At 40.8% G+C, this 19,304-nt stretch overlaps 1 protein-coding gene across 6 annotated transcripts in view; it reads right to left on the reverse strand.

Annotated features, from left to right (window-relative positions):
* Positions 1 to 19,304, reverse strand: part of LOC128593365 (zinc finger protein with KRAB and SCAN domains 3-like) — a 61,895-nt gene that overhangs the window by 3,978 nt on the left and 38,613 nt on the right. For 2 of the 6 annotated variants that reach the window (XM_053601305.1, XM_053601303.1), the window contains 4 exons: positions 3,784 to 4,246; positions 2,295 to 2,442; positions 933 to 1,015; positions 534 to 657 (listed from right to left, as the gene is read on the reverse strand). In XM_053601305.1, the coding sequence (XP_053457280.1) occupies positions 534 to 657; positions 933 to 1,015; positions 2,295 to 2,442; positions 3,784 to 4,185 (757 nt within the window). In that variant the 5' untranslated portion in view covers positions 4,186 to 4,246. The other 4 variants (XM_053601304.1, XM_053601302.1, XM_053601301.1 and 1 more) reach the window with 4 other exon arrangements.

Here is a 19,304-nt window from a genome sequence, read left to right on the forward strand (position 1 = left end):
GGAGGAAATCAACATTTACCGAGCATCTATTATGACTCAGACCTGTACTAGGGCTGTGTCTGCCTCATTCCACTTAACCTGGCCAACACACTGGTAGGGCAAAGAAAAAAGCAAAGCCAGAAGGGGGAGGGAGCCAGTTATAATAGTAACAGGCTTAAAGGCCCCATGAGATGGTTCACACTGGTAATCCTAAAAGTGTGAATATCACTTGAGCTTAGGAGTTTGAGACCAACTTGAGCAAGAGTGGGTACTTGATAGTCCTAGCTACTCAGGAGGCTGAGGCAGAAGGATCACTTGAACTCAGGAGTTGGAGGTTTCTGTAAGCTATGATGCCACAGCACTCTAGTGTAGGTGAAAAGAGTGAGACTTGGTTTCAAAGAAACAAACAAACACAAAAAAATGCAACAGGGTGTCAGAAACAATGATTCTACATCCAAACAAAATGGGGCTCAACGGCCTCTAATAGTACAATAGATTCTAATACACAAAGAATACCAAGTCACGGTAAGAGAAATTAGTGCCCATAGTCTTACCCTGGGAAGCCAGGCTGTCACATTTTTCTTGCCTTTCATCTCTGTAGAGGTTCACCTGAGATGAACCCTGGTGTGTCCACTCAGGAGTGAGGGTCAGGGCCATATCTTCCATTTTCAGCAACACCTAAAACAACAGAAAATATCACTGAAGAAGGGGAAATATAGGAAGCAGAGAGAGATCCTCAAGCTTAATAAAATAGGAAAAAACTCTTAAGTGAGCGCCTAAATGAAGTTAGGGATAAACAACTTTGGGATACATGAGAAAACTCAAGTCCCATCTAGCACTGTGTACGGGATGTAGGATGAAGGAAGTAGGGAGTCAGGGGTAGGATGCGGCTTCACAGGAAGCGCAATAGTAGTAAATGGCATTGGGGACGGGAGAGAGGGGCTTCAGCTCACCTGCGACTCTGGAGTGAGCCTGGCAGCTACGTCTGTGTCTTCTCTACAGTGCCCTCCTTGAACAAACCCAGGAACCTGAAGAACTAAGAAGGAAAGAAACTCTGGATGAGACCTACCCTGGCATTTAGCTTCCATGCCTTACGGAATTGCAGTTTAAAAACTGGATTAATAAATTCCTGCCAAAAAAATTTAGATAGAGTGTGTTCCTCTCCAAAGTACCAGATTCCTGTCGAACCCAGTCAGGGCCTGCTAAAAAAAACAAAACAAACAAACAAAAAAACCAGATTCCTAATGTGCCAATCTTAGGGCCTAAAGACATGGTGTACTCTATAGATATACAAAAGCCACGCAAAGAGGCAGGATACTTGTTAGAGATGGTAAAATGAAAGGAACATAAAAACAAAACAAAAAACTTCTCATTGAAAATTCTTTGAATTTCGCGGGGGAAGTAGAAAAACAGAATTTTTGGTTATTACAGACTTAGTAGCTAGTAGGGTGCTTTTTGCTTTGATTTGAAAAGCAAAGAGGAATAGACAAGGCCGAGCCTATAAAGACAGAACTAGGAGTCTGGTAACACAGAACTCATTCAGGTTCAAGAGAGAGAAAAGTAAAGAACTTCAGATTTCCTTATAGAAAGCAAACTTAAAATGGGGCACAAAACAGGTTGTTCAGGCCAGAACTTCTGTTAACCAATAAAAATTGAATATTGGCTGGAGTATCGCAATGTTGTGTATCTTGAGAACCTGCACACATGCTCAGGTCACATGAGAGGACACCTCAGAACATACAGACATTTCCTATGAAGTGAATCTCATGTTATTTTAATAACAATCTAAGATTTAGAAGATCTATACCCTTTAATTTGCACTAGTTCTACAACTTCTGTGATAGTCTAGCTGACTTTATGAATTCTGTTTATTTTTTTCATAGGACTTACCACTATCTGAAATTATATTATCAATGTGTTTATCAATAATATAATTATTTATCTTCCTCTGTAGAATATAAGCTCCATTGAAGCAAGGTCTGTCACGCTGACAGCACCATTTTCAGTGCCAACAACACTGACTAACACATTGGAAGCCTCCTTAATTATGTGTTAAATGAATAGAGAATCAATTCTTTCCAAACCCAAATTTTAGTGAAATATTATTTACTATGTCTCATCTTGGCTAGGAAAGCCTTCCACCATTGTATTTGCATTTTCCCCTTTAGTGTCAGTCTTAAATTAGACTTGATCTCTGATGGGCCTATAAAGCAACTATAGGCAATTAATTAAGGTCCCCACTAATCTTTCAGGGAATCCTTAAATGAAATTGATGAAGTCTGTAGAATTCATACTGCTAAGAAGATAATCCTCACCTCTGTCTTGTAAGGGCTGGCATCCCAGAGATTCATGCTTGAGCAGAGCCTTCATTGGCTGAAACTGGCTGCTTTGTGATCCCTGGGCTGGTGTCAACAGTGTCATCTTGCAACAGAGCAGTTCTTGCCCCTCATCACCACGTGGGACCTAGAAGTTATTTATTTTTATGTTCATGTATTCATCAAACACTTCTATAACACTATGTGTCTGGCACTATTTCAAAGAGAATTATAAATATTAACTCATTTGATGTAGACAACAACTACATCGTGGGTTAGATATTATTATCCCCAATTTGTGATGGAAGAACTAAGACGTGGCCAGTTTAAGCAGCTAATAAGTAGCAGTGCTAGGATGTAAGCTCAGGTGGAATGACTCAAGAGCCCATATTCTTAACTATTAATCTATGTTCCCTCATAGATGCATTTGTGCTTTCGTGATGACTCTTTGGAAAATGGTTCTTAGTGCTCAAAGAACACCAATACCTTTTCTTCTATGAAAATGAGGATAATAAAAAAAGAAAAGAGGATTATAATTTCTAGCTTATGGGGCTTTGGAGAACAATAAATAAGATCACAGTATGTGAAATTACCTAACACAGAACCTGGCAGCTGGTATGTCTCATTACATGCAGGTTTCCTTCTAGTGAAATTACAATTTTCAAGTTACTTTCTCATATGCACCTCAAAATTGTCCATATTCTTCATCAAGAGTGAAGCTTAAAGACTTGTAATACTGTTACAAGGCTCAGGTACAATAGACCCACATTAAGAACCTTGGTTTCCTTATCACTGGTTAGAAGGCCCTAGCCACATATCTTTTGAGGGTATGTGCACAAGGACGCAGGATGATGCAAAGAGGAAACACTTCCATAAAATAGAGAAAAAGATACAGGTGAAAATCAGTCCATTTTCTACCAGAGGTTCATAACCAGTGATCCATGGACTCCCTCCCAAGTGGTCAATGAACTTGATAAGAAAAAATTATTATTATTTTTACTGGCCTCTAAGAGAAATTCAGCATTTCCTTCCATTATGAATGGAAGCAACAAGCTAATGTGGCATAAGCAGCACCCAGGACTTTGTCCCCATTAGAAACTGCAGATGTTTTCACATCACCTTACAGCCAGGTAAATACAGTCAAAGTCATTCACTTGAAATTGCCAGTTATTTAGCCCTGTCCCCAGGTATTACTATTTAGTGCACTAATAAAAAAGCACATATACAACTTTATCACATTTGTTTAATACTTTGCTAACTATATTTCAATATAATTGAGTTTTTTGGTAATCCTTTCTGTTTTTCTTTATGTATTTAAAAATAGTATTATGAGAAGAAGTCCAGTGACTTTACTTTGCTGCCACAGAGGTTTACAGTACAAGGAGAGATCAAGAATTCCTGGATCCTAAAGGAATGCCCCTCACTTTGATCTTAAGATTTCATGAAGAAACAGACCACAGCTCTCAGATACTAAACCTGTTCTTTCTACCTGCGGCATCGGTTCATCCAGCTGCTTCTCCAAATACTCCAACAGCACCACCACCTCCTCCCCGCTCTCCGGATGCTGCTCCCGCACCCAGCTCTGCAGGTCTCCTGGCAAGATGGTCAGGAACTGCTCCAGCACCAGCAGCTCCAGGATCTGCTCCTTGCTGTGCATCTCAGGTTGTAGCCACTGTTGACAGAGCTCTCTGAGCCGGCTCAGTGCCTCGTGGGGCCCAGGAGCCTCCAAGTACCGGAAGCCTCGGAAGCGCTGGCGGGAACACTCCAAGGCCAAAGCAGGGCTGCCAGGTGAACTGGCCTCTTCCTCCTCCACCTTAATGACCAGAAGCCCCATCTGGTCCTCTGCAGATTGGGTGTCCAGAGCTGTGCTTTCTCTTGATTGTCTAGCCATCCTGAGCCAAGGCAGTACACGGGTCTCCCTTTAGCAATAAGCTATATGTCTGGAGAAGATCCTGAAAGGTAGAAAATCATTATTAACCAGTAAAGTTGCAAGTGGCCCCCTCCTCTCATACCCAGGAGCTGGGTACATCTCCAGGGAGCAGCTGCAGAGATTTCTTCTTCATGTTCAAGTGCCACTGCAGCTTCATCCTCTACAACACCCCAAACCTGAATCCCACAGTAACCTTCCCAAAGGATGTGAGGCAAACTGTTACACGGTAATAGGAAAGTGATGAGTTGGCACTCCGCATCTGTGGGTTCCTTATCTAGGGTTTCAATCAGGGACTGAAAAAATTTGAAAACAATAAAAGGTAACAATACAATAAAAAACAATACAAATAAAAAATAAAACAAATATTTACAATCTGGCTTAATGTATATACCCTAAAGCCAGATTTTCTGGGCTCATAGTCTTGACTTTACTACCTACTATTAGGGTGATCTTGGTAAATTACACATCTCTGTGCCTCACTTTCCTCATCTGTAATAGGGATAGTGACAGAAAATAGGAGTGTTGTAAGCATTAAGGAAGTGTGTATGAAGTTTTTATAGCAGCACCTGGCAAATGGTAAGTAATCTAAATGTCAGCTAATAGTATGATTCACTAGTCTTTGTCCTTATAAGTAAGAATGGGTACTGGTGTTCTGTTCTTTGACCTTTCTTTTCTCTCTTCACATTCTTCCCCAGAAATATCTTTAATCACTTGCAAGATTTTAATTCTTCTTTCCAAGCCGAAGACTCCTGATCCCTATTCTGAGCTGCCTCCTAGATAGTACTATGTGAAAATCTTACAAACAAACCCAATCCAATATGCCCAACCAAGCTGATTTTCTTGCCTCCTAATCTATTCCTTCCACAGTATGGTATCCTCTAGAAACAGCAGCACTACTCACCAGGTTTCCTCTGCATTATCTTTGCCTTCTCCCTCAGGTACCACCCCAGATCATCTGGTCCAGTCTACCTCTCAGATCCATTCCCTTTTCTCTGCTTTCCCTATTATTACCATGGTCCAGGCCCTTATGACTGTCCCTAGCCTACTAGATGCTTTCTAACATCCCTGCTTCCTATCCCATCATCCAGACCACCACTAGAGAGATTATTATTATTATTATTATTATTTTGAGATAGTCTCTCTCTGTCATCTGGGCTACAGTGCCATGGCATCATCCTAGCTCAAAGCAACCTCAAACTCCCAGATTCAAGCCATCCTCCTGCCTCAGGCTCCTGAGTAGTTGGGACAAAAGGTGCCCACCACACATTCGGCTAATTTTTCTATTTTTAGTAGGAACAAGGGGTCATGCTCTTGCTCAGGCTGGCCTGGGCCTCCCAGAGTGCTAGGATTATAGGCAACCACCACCTGTCTGGGCACGAAAGCTTTGTTTAAAATACCTAGTCAAGTCATTACCCTGCCCTTCCACTCTGGCTAAAGCACCTGTTTCTACTCATGCCCACTCTGTTCCCACATTTGTCCTGTTCCCACAAATTGGTACCTAAACTATGGGACTGTCATATATGGTCATACATGTTGTGCTGTGTTCAAAATGTCCAATCAAAGTGGCCAGTGGGAGCTCAGGCAGGGCTCACAAACTTGTGTACTCGAAACAGTGTCCACCCAACAGAAACATCTATTTTATAATGGGCATAATGTTTCCCTGAATTTGCAAAAAGAGGTCAACAGCTTCCCTGCCAAGCTGTTTAGTTTACTGTTAATATAGTATTCATATTCATGTTTCCACATCTCTGCAGTATAAACAGCACTTTAGCTTTGAAGCCCAACTTAAATGTCCTCTCCTTTCTAGAACCATTTGCAATCCCTGTAGGCAGAATGAACTGTCTCCTCCCATGACACTTCCTTTCTTCTTTGCAAAATAAATAAGATAGCTTGGGGAAGAGCACAATGAAAGTGCACAATATTGCTTATGTGGAGTTAATTGAATCTGTGGGTTGATGTCTTTCATTAGTTTGGAATATGCTTGTATATTTTCATTGCTGATACCTATTCTTTCCCAAGTTCTCTCTACTCTCCTTTTAATCACATCTCCCTTGTCTTTTTAATTTCAAAATAATAAGAGAGTACAAATGTTTTGTTACACAGATAACCTTGTATAATGCCAGGGCTCCCTTGTATTTTAATGCTCCTAAATTTTCCAGTGTTGTTCACCCTGTGCTTTTGTTGGCATGTTTGTTCTTGAACCACCTCTAATTTAGTGCTAGACTTTTTCTGAGTTCAATTTCTTAATTCCCCTTCCTTCCTTCTTTTTTTTTTTTTTTGAGATAGAGTCTCATTCTGCCACCCAGACTGGAATACAATATTATCATAATAACTCACAGCAACCTGGAACTCTTGGGCTCAAGTGCTTGCTCCTGCTTTAGCCTCTCAAATAGCTGGAACTACAGGTGCATGCCACCACACCACGCTAATTTTTCTATTTTTTTCTAGAGACAGGGGTCTTGCTCTTGCTCAGGCTAGTCTCAAACCTCCTGGCCTCAAGCAATCTTCCCGCCTCTGCCTTTCATATTGCTAACATTACACTAGCCAATAAGCCCAGCCAATCTCTTCTTAATTTCTTGATTTCAGTTCCAAATGAAAAGTTCAATAAATAAAAATTTTTTTTGAGACAGAGTCTCACTTTCTTGCCCCCTGTAGAGTTACATGGCATCACAGCTCACAGCAACCTTGCTAAACTCTAGGGTTCAAGTGATTTTCTTGCCTCAGCCTCCCAAGTAGGTGGGACTACAGGCACTTGCCACAATGCCTGGCTATTTTTAGAGACAGGGTCTCACTGTGCTCAGGCTGGTCTAGAACTTCTGAGCTCAAGGAATCCACCCACCTCAGCCTCCCAGAGTGCTAGGATTACAGGAGTGAGCCACTGCACCTGGCCATACAATAAATAGATTTAATTAAAAATAGAACAGCTTCACCAAAAAAAAGTGCTCAATAAACTCCATATTAGAAAAAAAATTATATTTGCATATCCATGTTCCCTATTAAAAATTGTCTATCCTGATGGTCTGAGGTCCCTGAAAACAGCTCTGTCCTTAGGTTATACATTTTGTATTCTCCAGTTCCTAATACATCTCAAACACAAAATAAGTTTATTGTTATTATTTTAAATGAAAGGATGAGTGAATGGAGAATTATTAGGCAAATAGTTATTTTGGTAAAGCCTTGTTTCTCAACTTCAGCACTGTTGCCAAAAATGTCAATGGGTGGGATTAATTTTATGTTATGAGGAGCAAAAGAAGTTGTCCTGTAAATTTTAGGATGCTAACAATACTCCTGGCCTCCATCCTCTAGATGCCAGTAGCACACTGCCCACACCCAGTCGTGACAATCAAAAAACATCTCCAGACATTGCTAAATTCTTATTTGAGGGCTTAAAACAAGCTATAAAGAGCAAAAATGTGATGTTCTGATTTACAAAACTAGCTAAGTCTCAGTACTATATGCTTTTTGGGAATTTAGGGGCCAAAGGAGGGAGTTACCTAGCAAGGGCAAAGGTTATTTCAGGGAATAAAGGCAGGTATCAGTAGCAATGCCTAAAGTTTACCACAGTTGGACACTAGGTGGCAGAAAGTTGGGCAGACAGGGGATTGGGGTAGACATCCCCTGCAGATACACCTGGGGAGGTACACATGGTGTTCCAATGAGGTGTAAAGAAGATACCCGGCCTCTTCTTTACTATGGAGTCTCAGAAGTTAAAAGCCTGCAGAAATAAGTTACAAATGGGCATTCAGAAACTGCCAAATGGGTAAGTGATGCCAGAACCACGCCCACAGATTACTACATGTCTTAGTTAGAACATGGGCACTGGAGAGACTGTATTCAAATCTCTGCCACTATTAGCTGCGACCTTGGACTGAATTACTTATTAGTTACTCAGCACCTAAGTTTCTCACAGATTATTTCTTCCCTTGAAAGGTATTCCCAGAAGCCATGAAACCTGGGCTTGTCCTAAAATGAAAGGGAGACCTAAAATTCTTTGAATCAGATGGAATCAGATTTTAAACCAAAATTGACTGCAAAGTTCTTTGACTAGGCTAAGATGTCAGGAAGTCCCTCTTCACTCAGTAGAATGGAGAGGCTAGAAAATGTAAGGTTGGTAAAGGTTACAAAGGGAAAAATAATTCCAGACCTTTCTGAGTTTTTATTCCTCAATCCAACTCTCTACAGTTCAAAGGATTCTAGGAAACAAATGGAATTTAGGACACTAAGAAACCCAATCAATTTTTACAAATGAAAAGTACCAGAAAATATTTCCTCTTAATGAACTGCAATAAGAGATCGGGGGCACTGCTACATGAGCTAGTATTAACAAAACAAGTGAACCTAAATCTAACCAAATCTTTAGATCCAATACCAGTGTAGAGGTGAAATACAGAAGGAAATTACATTGAAGGTTTTCAAACTTTGCTGTACATTAGAATCACTGGGAAGCTTTTAAAACATTCTGATATCTTGGTTGCAACCAAAATCAGAAATCAGTTTTTTGGGAGTGGGACTCAGGCATCAATAACTTTTGAAACTTCCTTGGTGATTCCAATCTGCAGCTGAGTTTGAGAACTAGTAAGTTAAAGATACTGAAAAGAAGCACTTGGCCAAATCCAGAATGTGAGACATTTCATAAGATTGAAGACCCAAGTTCCTCAACAAATGGCATTTTTACAAAAAGGAGGGAGAAAGAAAGGGAACTGTCACAGATTAAAAGAGAATGAATAGCCTTATCAACCAATTGCAAACAGAAAACTGTATTTGGATCCTACTGGAAAAAAATAAATGTGAAAAGGCATACTTGAGAAAATTGGGAGAATTTTAACAAAAATATTAAAGAATTACTGTCAATATTGTTAAGGTGATAATGATACTATGGTTATGATAACATACATACAGTTATAACATAACAAACAGTCCCTGTTTATAAGAAATTAACATTGAAATACTTGTAATTGTGGGTAAACTAATAAGATGTCTTAGTCTCCAATTTGCTATAAAATTAAAAAAAGACAGAGAAAGAAAAAGAGAAAGGGAAGAAGAGAGTAAGAAAAGAATAGAAAGTGAGAGACAGAGAGGGGAGGAAGAAGGGAGGAAGAGAAGAAAGGAAGGAGAAAAGAGGAAAGGAGGAAAAGGGAAGGAAAAAGAGAGAAAGGGAAAAGAAGAATAAAAGAAAACGTACAGAAGATGATGGCTGAAACTGAGTGACGGGCATATAAGCTTTCATTATAATATTCTTTCTATGTTTACATATGTTTGACATTTCCCCCCCAAAATATTTTTAAATATTTAATGAAGTTCTACCTTCCTGAATAATACCATCCGAAAGCATTTAGGGAGAGTCAGAGGAAGTGAGAGCGAGGACCACAGCCCAACCCAGAATAGATTTGGAGGCCAAGTGGAGCAAAGAGGGTGTCCAGGTGTCCACAGGATCGGGACCCTACAGCAGGAAAACTAAACTGACTCATTACTATCACCTATTCCACAAACCCCACTGAGGCTGTACCACCTATCCTATTTAGGCTTTGAGTCCAAAAAAGCAGAGTAAAAAGGCATGGGAGTAGGAAATTGGCTGCAAACAGAAAGTCTGCAAACTAGTAAACAAATATGTCAAATAAGTAAATAAACATATTGAAGATAATGAGAGCGAGTTTTCTCATTATCAGAAAAGAGTTATAAATATGGGAGAGAAAGCTAGAATGAACCCTGTAATGTTGGACTGGAATTAAGGGTGTTAGTATGAACTCAGTTGCCAATATTTATAGTTTTATATATACACACACAACTCTGTATATATACATACATACCACGCACACATGTGTAACTCACGCTAGGACTCTCTGGAGGTTGAAAAACTGGTAGATCAGCTTGAGGCCCACAGCTCAGTGAGTAGGGTGCTGGCCACCTACTGTGAAGCCAGTGGGTTCGAGCCTAGCCTGGGCCTGCTAAACAACAATGACAACTGCAACCAAAAAATAGCCAGGCGTTGTGGTGGGCGCCTGTAGTCCCAGCTACTCGGGAGGCTGAGGCAAGAGAATAGTTTAAGCCCAAGAGTTGGAGGTTGCTGTGAGCTGTGACACCACAGAACTCCACTGAGGGGGACATAATGAGACTCTGTCTCAAAACAAACAAAAACTGGTAGATCTCCAGCACTAAGCAAGACCCAAGATTTCTGTTAAAACTATGGGTCCTAGTTCTTCTTCACTGTTACAAAGCCCTCTTGCTCCTTCTGATCTACAACCAAGGATCCCTGAATCTTAAAAGTTTTGGAGAGCTTGAGTGTCATAACACAAATCCATATGGGCTGCTATGCGATAGGTTCTTCAGAATGTTATTTCTCCCTCCTAAAATACAGAAACCATCCATTACAAAGAGAAGTAAAGAATGGCACTAAAATTCAAAGTAACAAAAGTGACAAAGTAACAAATTCAAAGTAACACCATGATTAGTCACTGAAGATAATTGCTGTCATGGTTACAAATAATAATAGTAAAAATGATAATAGCAAATCTTTAAATCACGTTTACTCTGCATCTAGTACTGTTTTAAGCATCTTACACATACTAACTCATGTAATCCTCACAAAAACCCAGCGAGTTAGGTGATACCATTGTCCCCATTTACAAAACAGTAAAATGAAGCACAGAGAGATTAAGGGACTGGCCAAAAGTCACACAGCCAATAGGTGGCAGAGCCAGGATTCAAACAAGGCAATCTGACTCCGAAATTCTGGCTCTTGACCAGTACCACAGAATAAGTTAAAGACCTTGGAACTGACCTTGTCTCCATGCAGAGCAAAAATGAAACGGCTCCCACTTTCAAGGCTTGTCTATGTTACCCAAGAATCCCGTCTCCAAACGCCCTGAAAGACCGACTTGGATACCCGGAAGCGGCCCTAGAGTAAGGGCACCCAGGGAGGGCCCTACGCAGACACCCCAGAACCACTGCGTTCGGCCACAGAGCGCCCTTCCGTCCCACCCGGCCTCTCCCAGGGTCTCTCTCCCCCGGCAGGAGATAAGACTGAAGGGGACTGGTCAGGGAAGGACTTCTCTCCCCTGCCCCCCCACACACCTGCAATCACAGCCCTACCGGGGGACAAAAAATCAGCAGCACCCGCCGCAGGAAAGCCACGGACGGAGACCTAAACCCACACCTTGAAGTGGGCGCCCGATGGGCGTCTCCCACTCACCCCACACTCAAAGTGTGTCCGAAATTAGCAAACCACCCTCAGGGCGGGGCACGGAAGTGACTTCCGGGCCTCTCTAGCCGCCTCCCTGACACTCTGTCGTTTGTTTGCCTCCCACCTCGTCTCTGCCCCTCTGGTTTTGCTATTAAAGAGGTTTTAATCTCATAGTATGAGAGCTCCTAAAAAAGAGAGAGAGGGCGAGAGAGTTTTTAAAAACATTTTTTTTCAACTGTAACAGAGGGAGAAAAAGCAAGGTGTAGAACTGTCTATAGTGGGCTGCATTTGAATAGAAGGGAATCGAAAGAATGTAAATTATATTTGCTTATGTAGTCACAAAAGAACTCTGAAAAAATATGTAAGAAAAATTAATAACATTGGTTATAAACTGGATGAATGGGGGGGGACAAAGGTGAGAGGGAGAGTTTTACCATAGACATTGCAAACATTTTTAATTTTTAGAGCTGATTGCACTGCCTAATTAAAACCTTAATTATAAATACATATCTGGCTTAAGAAGCATGTTGAATGGTTTGCATGGAAAAGCCAAGATAATCTAACACTTGAATTATGATGAAATAAGAAAGTTTAGTAAGGTTGCTAAATTTAAAAAAAAAAATTCATATTCACCATTGCATTTCTCATCATCAGAACAAGTTAGGAACTGTAATTTTCTTTTTTTGAGACAGAGTCTCACTATGTCACCCTAGGTGGAATGCCATGGCGTCACAGCTCACAGCAACCTCAAATTCTTGGGCTAAAGGGATTCTGCTGCCTCAGCCTTCTAAGTACCTGGGACTACAGGCGCCCACCACAATGCCCAGCTATTTTGTTGTTGTTATAGTTATTATTGGTTTTTTGTTTTTGGCTGGCCCGGCTGGGTTCAAACCGGCCAGACCCAGTGTATGTGGCTGGTGGCCTAGCTGCTAAGCTACAGGCGCTGAGCCAGGAACTGTAATTTTTAAAATTCAGCAATTGTAGGAGCGAAGAAATACAAAAAGTGCCTTAATGGAAACATTATAAAGCCTTACTTATTAAAGACAAATAATTTCCTAAATTAATATACAAATTCAGCGCAAAACCAATCAAAATCGCAAGTGTGCTCTGTTGAACTTGACTAGTTGATTCTAACTCATATGGAATAATTAAAGCATAAAGAAGATCCAAGGAAGTGTAGAAACTTGCCTTTCCTGATAGATTTATTTTAAATGTATAGTAGTTAAGACTGCAGTATTGGCACAACCAAAGACAAATAGACCAAGGAAGCAGAGTTTAGGACTAAGAAACAAGCATGTGAGATGCTTGATTTAAGAAAGAAGTTGCATCACAAAGCAGTGGAGAAGAAGGAGTTACTTGACAAATAGTACTGTGATATTTGGTTATCTAAATGGAAAAATAAAATTGGGGTTCCACTTCACATGTTGCATAGAAATCAATTCCAGTAAGGCTAAAAACTTAAAAATAAAAAATAAAAAATCCTTTTACACTTGTAAAACAAAGTTTAGAATAATTTCTTCATGAAATCAAGTAAACCAAAAAAAGAATTTTTTTTTTTTTTTTTTTTTTGAGACAAAGTCTCACTTTGTTACCCTCAGTAGAGTGCCGTGGCATCACAGCTCAACAACAATCTCAAACTCTTGGGCTCAAGCAATTTTCTTGCCTCAGCCTCCTGAGTAGTTGAGACTACAGGTGCCTGCCACAACGTCTGGGTATTTTGTTTGTTTGTTTTAGAGATGGGGCATTGTTCCTGCTCAGGCTGGTCTCAAACTCCTAAGCTTAGGCAGTCCATCTGCCTCAGCCTCCCAGAGTGCCCAGCCCCCAATTTTTTAAAGTATGGAGAAAAAAATAATAAATTTGACCTCACTGAAAATTAAAACTACATAAAGAGACATGATAAACCCATGGAAACTATAATCAAAAGACTAGGAGAAGATATTTGCAACACATGTAATCAATAAAGGGTTAGCACATTGCATGTATAACAAACATCTACAAATAAATGTTTAAAAGTCAGCTAACAAACAAAAAGGCAAAGAATAAGCACAGGCAATTCCCAGTGGCGGAATCTTTAATGACCAATAAACATAAGCAAATATATTTACTCATTAATAATTAAAGACAAATTTTAAAGCATTTAATACCCTAACATTAGCTGATATAACATTTGCTGATAAGAAAGTGAAAATTTTGAAACTCTTATACACAGTTGCTGGGAGTATAAATTGGTACACTCAGAAAGTGATTTTCTACACTTCAAAATATTAACATTTACAATCTAGGAGCTCTTATACATGTACATTAATAAGAATGCAAATGATGACTAGTCTAGGCCAGACATAGTTTTAGCTGTTTAGGACCCAACAGTGGCAAAAAACGCAAAGAGTACTGCTTTCATAGAGTTAATGTTCCTGGGGAGGCTTACAAAATAAATAAATAAACAAACATTAAGTAGAATAAATACTAGAATAGAAACTGATGAGCACTGTGATTTTAAAAAGAGGAGGAAAAGAAAGAAAAAATCAGAGTAGAGTGACTAGAAGCCCTGGTGGGGGAGGGGACTAACATCAGCATAAACTAGGAAAGGCAGTGTAAGTCAGGTGACATTTTGGCCAACATCTGAAGGAGATGAGGGAGTTAGCCCTGTGCATAACTGAGGGAGAGTGTTTCTGATAGAGGAAATAGCAAGGACCCCAGGGGGGGCTGAGGTGGAGTGAGCAAGAGGGAGGGTACAAGAGGTAAAGTTAGGGAGACAACCAGGGTCATTTCTTATAAGCCCCAGTGGGCTACTGCAAAGATTACAGCTTCTATGTGAAATGGGGAGCCTTTGCAGGGTTTTAAGGAAGAGAATGACATGCTGACTCAAATGATTGCTCTGGCTGCTGTGTTGAAAATGTCCTGTAGGGTAGCAAGGACAGGGAGACCATTTACAAGTCTATTGCAGGACTCAATGAGGAAAGATGATGTCTCAGACCAGGTGATAATAATGAAGATGGTGAGACAGCTGGATATATTCTGAAGGTAAAACCAGCATGAATTCCTGACAAATTGGATGTGGGATGTGAAAGAAAAAGAGAATTCAAAGATAATTATGAGGTTAAATGGAATTACTGAAAAGATGAAACCATCATCAGCTGAGATATGAAAGATTTTGAGGTGGAGAAAGTTTGGAGAGGGGAAACAATATGTGACTTTCGGTCAAGTTAAGTTTGACATGCTAGACCAATCATTTGCCCATTATTCTACATTCATTCCCTGCCTTCCTTTGCCCTGCTCCATATCTGAGGGAACTGCATTTCCCAGACTTCTTTGCTCTTGAGGTTCTGGATAGGTTTGGCCAATGGAAGTCAAAGGAAGAATTCTAGAGAGCAAGAGGTGGGAGGCCAAGGAAATTTCTCCCAAGGTCTCTCTGTGCTTTGGGGGTGTCAACCACTATCTTACCCAGGCTCCAATTCTTGGTCTTTAGTTCTTCTATTATTCTCCCTTAAAGTTCTTGATGATACAGCTTTCACTGGATAAATCAAACTTCGTGTCTGTCTTTGACCCTCCAACACTAAGGGTAATGTCAGTTTTCTACTGTTGCTGACCTCTGAGTTGCCTCATCATTTCCTATTTGGCTCCTCAGCTTTTCCTCCACCTTGCCACTCAATCCTTGTATTAAGTCCTTAGTATTAGGTATACCTAGGGTGCTTTCTTTTTTCTATGCACACCCTGACTGATTTCTGAACATGTAGTCTGAAGTAGAAATAATGAGAAGGCATTTAGATATATGAATTTGGAAATCAGGAAAAGAGTTAGGGCTGGAATTATGAATTTGGGAGTCAGAAGAAGAAAGCAAGCATGTAAATTTATGCAGGTGGATGAGGAGAAGGAAGCTGACCCAAGACTCTGGGATTTGTATGCAGGAATTTATTGGTATTTGTCATCAGGTATAACACTCATGAGGGATTAAAGACACAGGACTAGGCAGAGTAGTTGAATGTTATAACAGAGGCTCCAGCTTTTCTTAACAGGAATTCAAGATGTAGGATTGTCCTTTAGAACTGCCCTGTCTTGATACAAGGTGTCCAGAGTGGAAGGGGTATAGCCTTTTGTGAGGCGACACTTTGAGGGCAATTAAAAGCCATCAGCTACTGACTCTTCAAACAGCTTGGGAAAGGAGTGCTTCTTTGGGGGTAGTATAGCACAATATTGTCTATAGCCTATCCTTGAACCACTTTAACATGTCTGTTTGGTATAGTAAGAAATAGGAACAAAAACTCCAGAATTCTTTCTTCCCAGGGAAATTTACAAGGATAGATTAGTATAAAGATTTACAGCCTTCACTGCTATAGCACAACTTCAAGTCACTCTCCTCTGCTACTCATTCTTGGTTGCCCTCATTCTTGATTATCACCTCTGATGATTTAGAGTTTACATAATAGGTGACTCAAACACTCACCATCAAGAGGTTTAAACTTTTGATAACTATGTTCCTCTCAGATTGTGGCTGCTGCACTTATCCATTTAATATTGCAAAGGAAAGGACCAAGAGACAACCTTGTGGATCACTTAAGAGACATTTATTTTTCTCTATTCCTGTTGTGTAAAAGCAGCTTTACCTTTTCTGACAATGGGACTGTCAATGCCTGTGAGGGTGGGGACTCTTCTCCTTGTCTGCTGGTGTCTTGGAAAAGGGAGGCAGGAAAAAAAATCTATGCAGCAGCCCTACCTTTCAGTTTATAGATACTTCTTTCTTATGGTAGAAGTGTTCTTCTTGGGCTCAGAGCAGTGGCTCATGCCTGTAATCCTAGCACTCTGGGAGGCCAAGGCGGGTGGACTGCTTGAGCTCACAAGTTCGAGACCAGCCTAAGCAAAAGCGAGACCCCCATCTCTACTAAAAATTGAAAAACTGAGGCAAGAGGATCACTTGAACCCAAGAATTGGAGGTTGCTGTGAGCTATGACACTGCAGCACTCTACCCAGGGCAATAGCTTGAGACTCTGTCTCAAAAAAATAATAATAATAAGAGAGAGAAGAAGGAGAAGATGAAGGAGGAGGAGGAGAAGTGTTCTTCTAGGAGTGAAGACTTTTAGATTCACAGAGCCCATAATCAAAAGGACAAAAAGCACAGTGAGTCCCATGTGAGTCGCTGGGAGTGAAAGACTGCAGGGCCACTTCTACTTCTACTCCTTAGTTCCTGGGCACACATACTAACATACTAGGAAACAAACACTACATAAGGATCATATTGACTTAGGGTATTTACTCTTTGCTATGGAGAATGACACCCCATTGTTTCAGGGAATTATATTCAAGTTGACACTTTAGCTGTGATTTCAAAGGTCATTTCATTAAACTATTTGGCCAGCATATTCTTGGTGGTTAAGTGTGTGATAGAACCAGTAGATCTCATAGTCATATGCTCATTGCCACACTTCCCTTGAATCAATGTGAGGTTATGCCAGATCCTGTGTCAGTGGATTAAACATTCTGATTCTTCTTGGATAATAATGCTCATTGAGTCCTATGAGCAAGAAAGGCAAACCTATACCTAGGTTATATGTTAATTCCAGTCAAGATGTATCATTTCTTTTCCCAGAGAGGAAAAGATCCTCTGTAATCATTTGACAGAGGGATTGGTCCTCTCATGACATGGTATCCTATCAAGTACTCAATAGTGATTTTTGTTGCGAGTAAGTTGGACATTCAGTAATAGCTAGACACCATTGATGAGAAGGGAACCATGTTGTTAAGCCATGGATGGCCTGAATCCCTACTGCCATAACTACCCTGTTTATGAGTCTATTTGTGAGTAATTAGGGTGACTAAAGACAGAGGGTGATATAAACCAGAAGATCATTCTGCTTATTTGTTCATTGCCTATTCCATGGTGGACATTCTATGATGAGTGTTAATAGGTACAACAAAGATCTTCAGACTTCCTTCCCACTCTTATAGGCCCAGTCACAAGATTTTTCCTTTTTGTTTTCAACTTTCCAATCTAGGCCCTTCCACATCGTCTATGGCATTCAGGGTTACTCTAAATGTACTATTCTTACCTATGTCCATTTTTCTTTCCAGCCAATAGATAACTAGTGCATCACCCAAAGCTCTTCTCATTAATTGGAATTCCTGACTGCTAATACCAAAGTCACATCTAAGAGGGGCTCTAAGACAGCCATCATCCATTTTCAACCTGTACTGACATACCACACCAATTCATCCATGTTCCAAACTCAGTATTTTCCTTCCTTTGTTAACTGGTCTGTAAGGAACGCTCACTCACCATAACCATTACACACTCACGTAGTCACAGGGATGAGCTGAGAGTGAGGTGCAGCAAAGATGGATTACAAGAGCATGTAGGCGACTTGTTTAGAAAGCCTCTATTTGCCTATTTTGCATCCCTGCACATATCCAATCCTGGGCATATCACTCCTATCTTATGGTGAAAAGTTGCTGGACCCATTGAATCTGCTATCTTGGTGGATCTGATAGAACTTAGTTTATAATCAGCAGTTCTGTCCACATGGTTATTTGAAGTCATGTGACCAGGTGCTCTGTCTCTACCAAGACTTAGTAGCACACTAGATGTTTTTCCAAAGATGTATGATTCATCAAGTATGTTATGACCTCACTCAAGAACCATATGGCTCTATGTTGTGATTCTGTTATTAGTTTGCTATGTACTCAGTAGAGCACATTCTTCGCCACAGACAGCTACAATATATGTAATACCTGTCAAATGGCCTGAGCACAAGTGTTGCATGTGTTTCAGGGTCCTTTCCTGCCTTGGCTCTCACTCAAATCTGCCAGCCTTCACTGTCATTCAATAAATATGTCAGAGATTTTTCTTAAGTGTGAAATATGCTGCATCTAGTACCTAAAGAGGCAAACCAAGCATCATGCTTCTTTCTTGGTCGTAAAAGTACACAATGCAATATTTTTTTTCTTTATTTGAAGAGGTTGATCCAGCATGCTCCAGACAACTGGACATATATAAAATCTTCACTTACATAGTGGGCACTGATTCTCCATTTGATATATCTCCTCCCTTCTGTAACAAATGTTTCTTGCCCAGGCCTCCAACATATCATATTTTGCTCATGTGGTCTGCTTAATACATCAGCAGCAGCTCCTCCATGCTAATCCCCACCCTCCTGTGGAGCTGGGAATTCCAAAGGGCAGAGACAGGGAAAGGGCAGTACTTCAGAGGACCCTGGAGAGGGAGGCCTCAGAAGCTCAGGCTCAGGCCCAGGGCTGAGGTGGCTTTGGCTCATTACCTTCTCCATTGTCTCAATGATGAAACTGAGCCATTAGCCAGAAGCATAATAGAGGAGGTAGAAAGTATGGCCAGAGGGGGAGGGAAAACAAAGGAAGAACCATGAACAGATGAAGAGGGGAACTCACATAAACATACAGGGACAGAGACCCAAGTGGAAAGCTGTCTCACATTTGCAGTTGGAGCAGGGAAGGGCTGCAGGATCTGGCAGGGTAGAAGATTGGGAAGCTCAACTTGAGGGGGGTGATGAAAAGGGGGGACAGTTGGTAATGTGAGTGATGGGGAGTGTCTGTAAATACAGATGAAGTTTCACTTCTTCACCTGTCACTTACCACATGCTGTGCTGCTCAGGTTCCTAACAGGCCAGGGACTGGTATGGGCTGCATGGCCCAGGGGTTGGTGACAGCAGCCATATATGGCATCACAGCTGCAATTGGGCATACTACTTGGTTGAGTTTGCAGTAGTTAACTGATTCTTAGGATCTGTCTCCTTTGGTAGGGCCATGCTGGTGAGATAAAGAAGGGAATGATAAAGATTACCGCCTTTGCAGTCTTGTCTTTAAGGGTGGCATTAAACTTTCCACTATTTCTGGGACTCAAAAAAATTATTTGAGTTACTCTTTTGGCTGAAAAAGG

The sequence above is a fragment of the Nycticebus coucang genome, chromosome 9 (assembly GCF_027406575.1).
Source record: "Nycticebus coucang isolate mNycCou1 chromosome 9, mNycCou1.pri, whole genome shotgun sequence".
NCBI classification, from domain to species: Eukaryota; Metazoa; Chordata; class Mammalia; order Primates; family Lorisidae; genus Nycticebus; species Nycticebus coucang.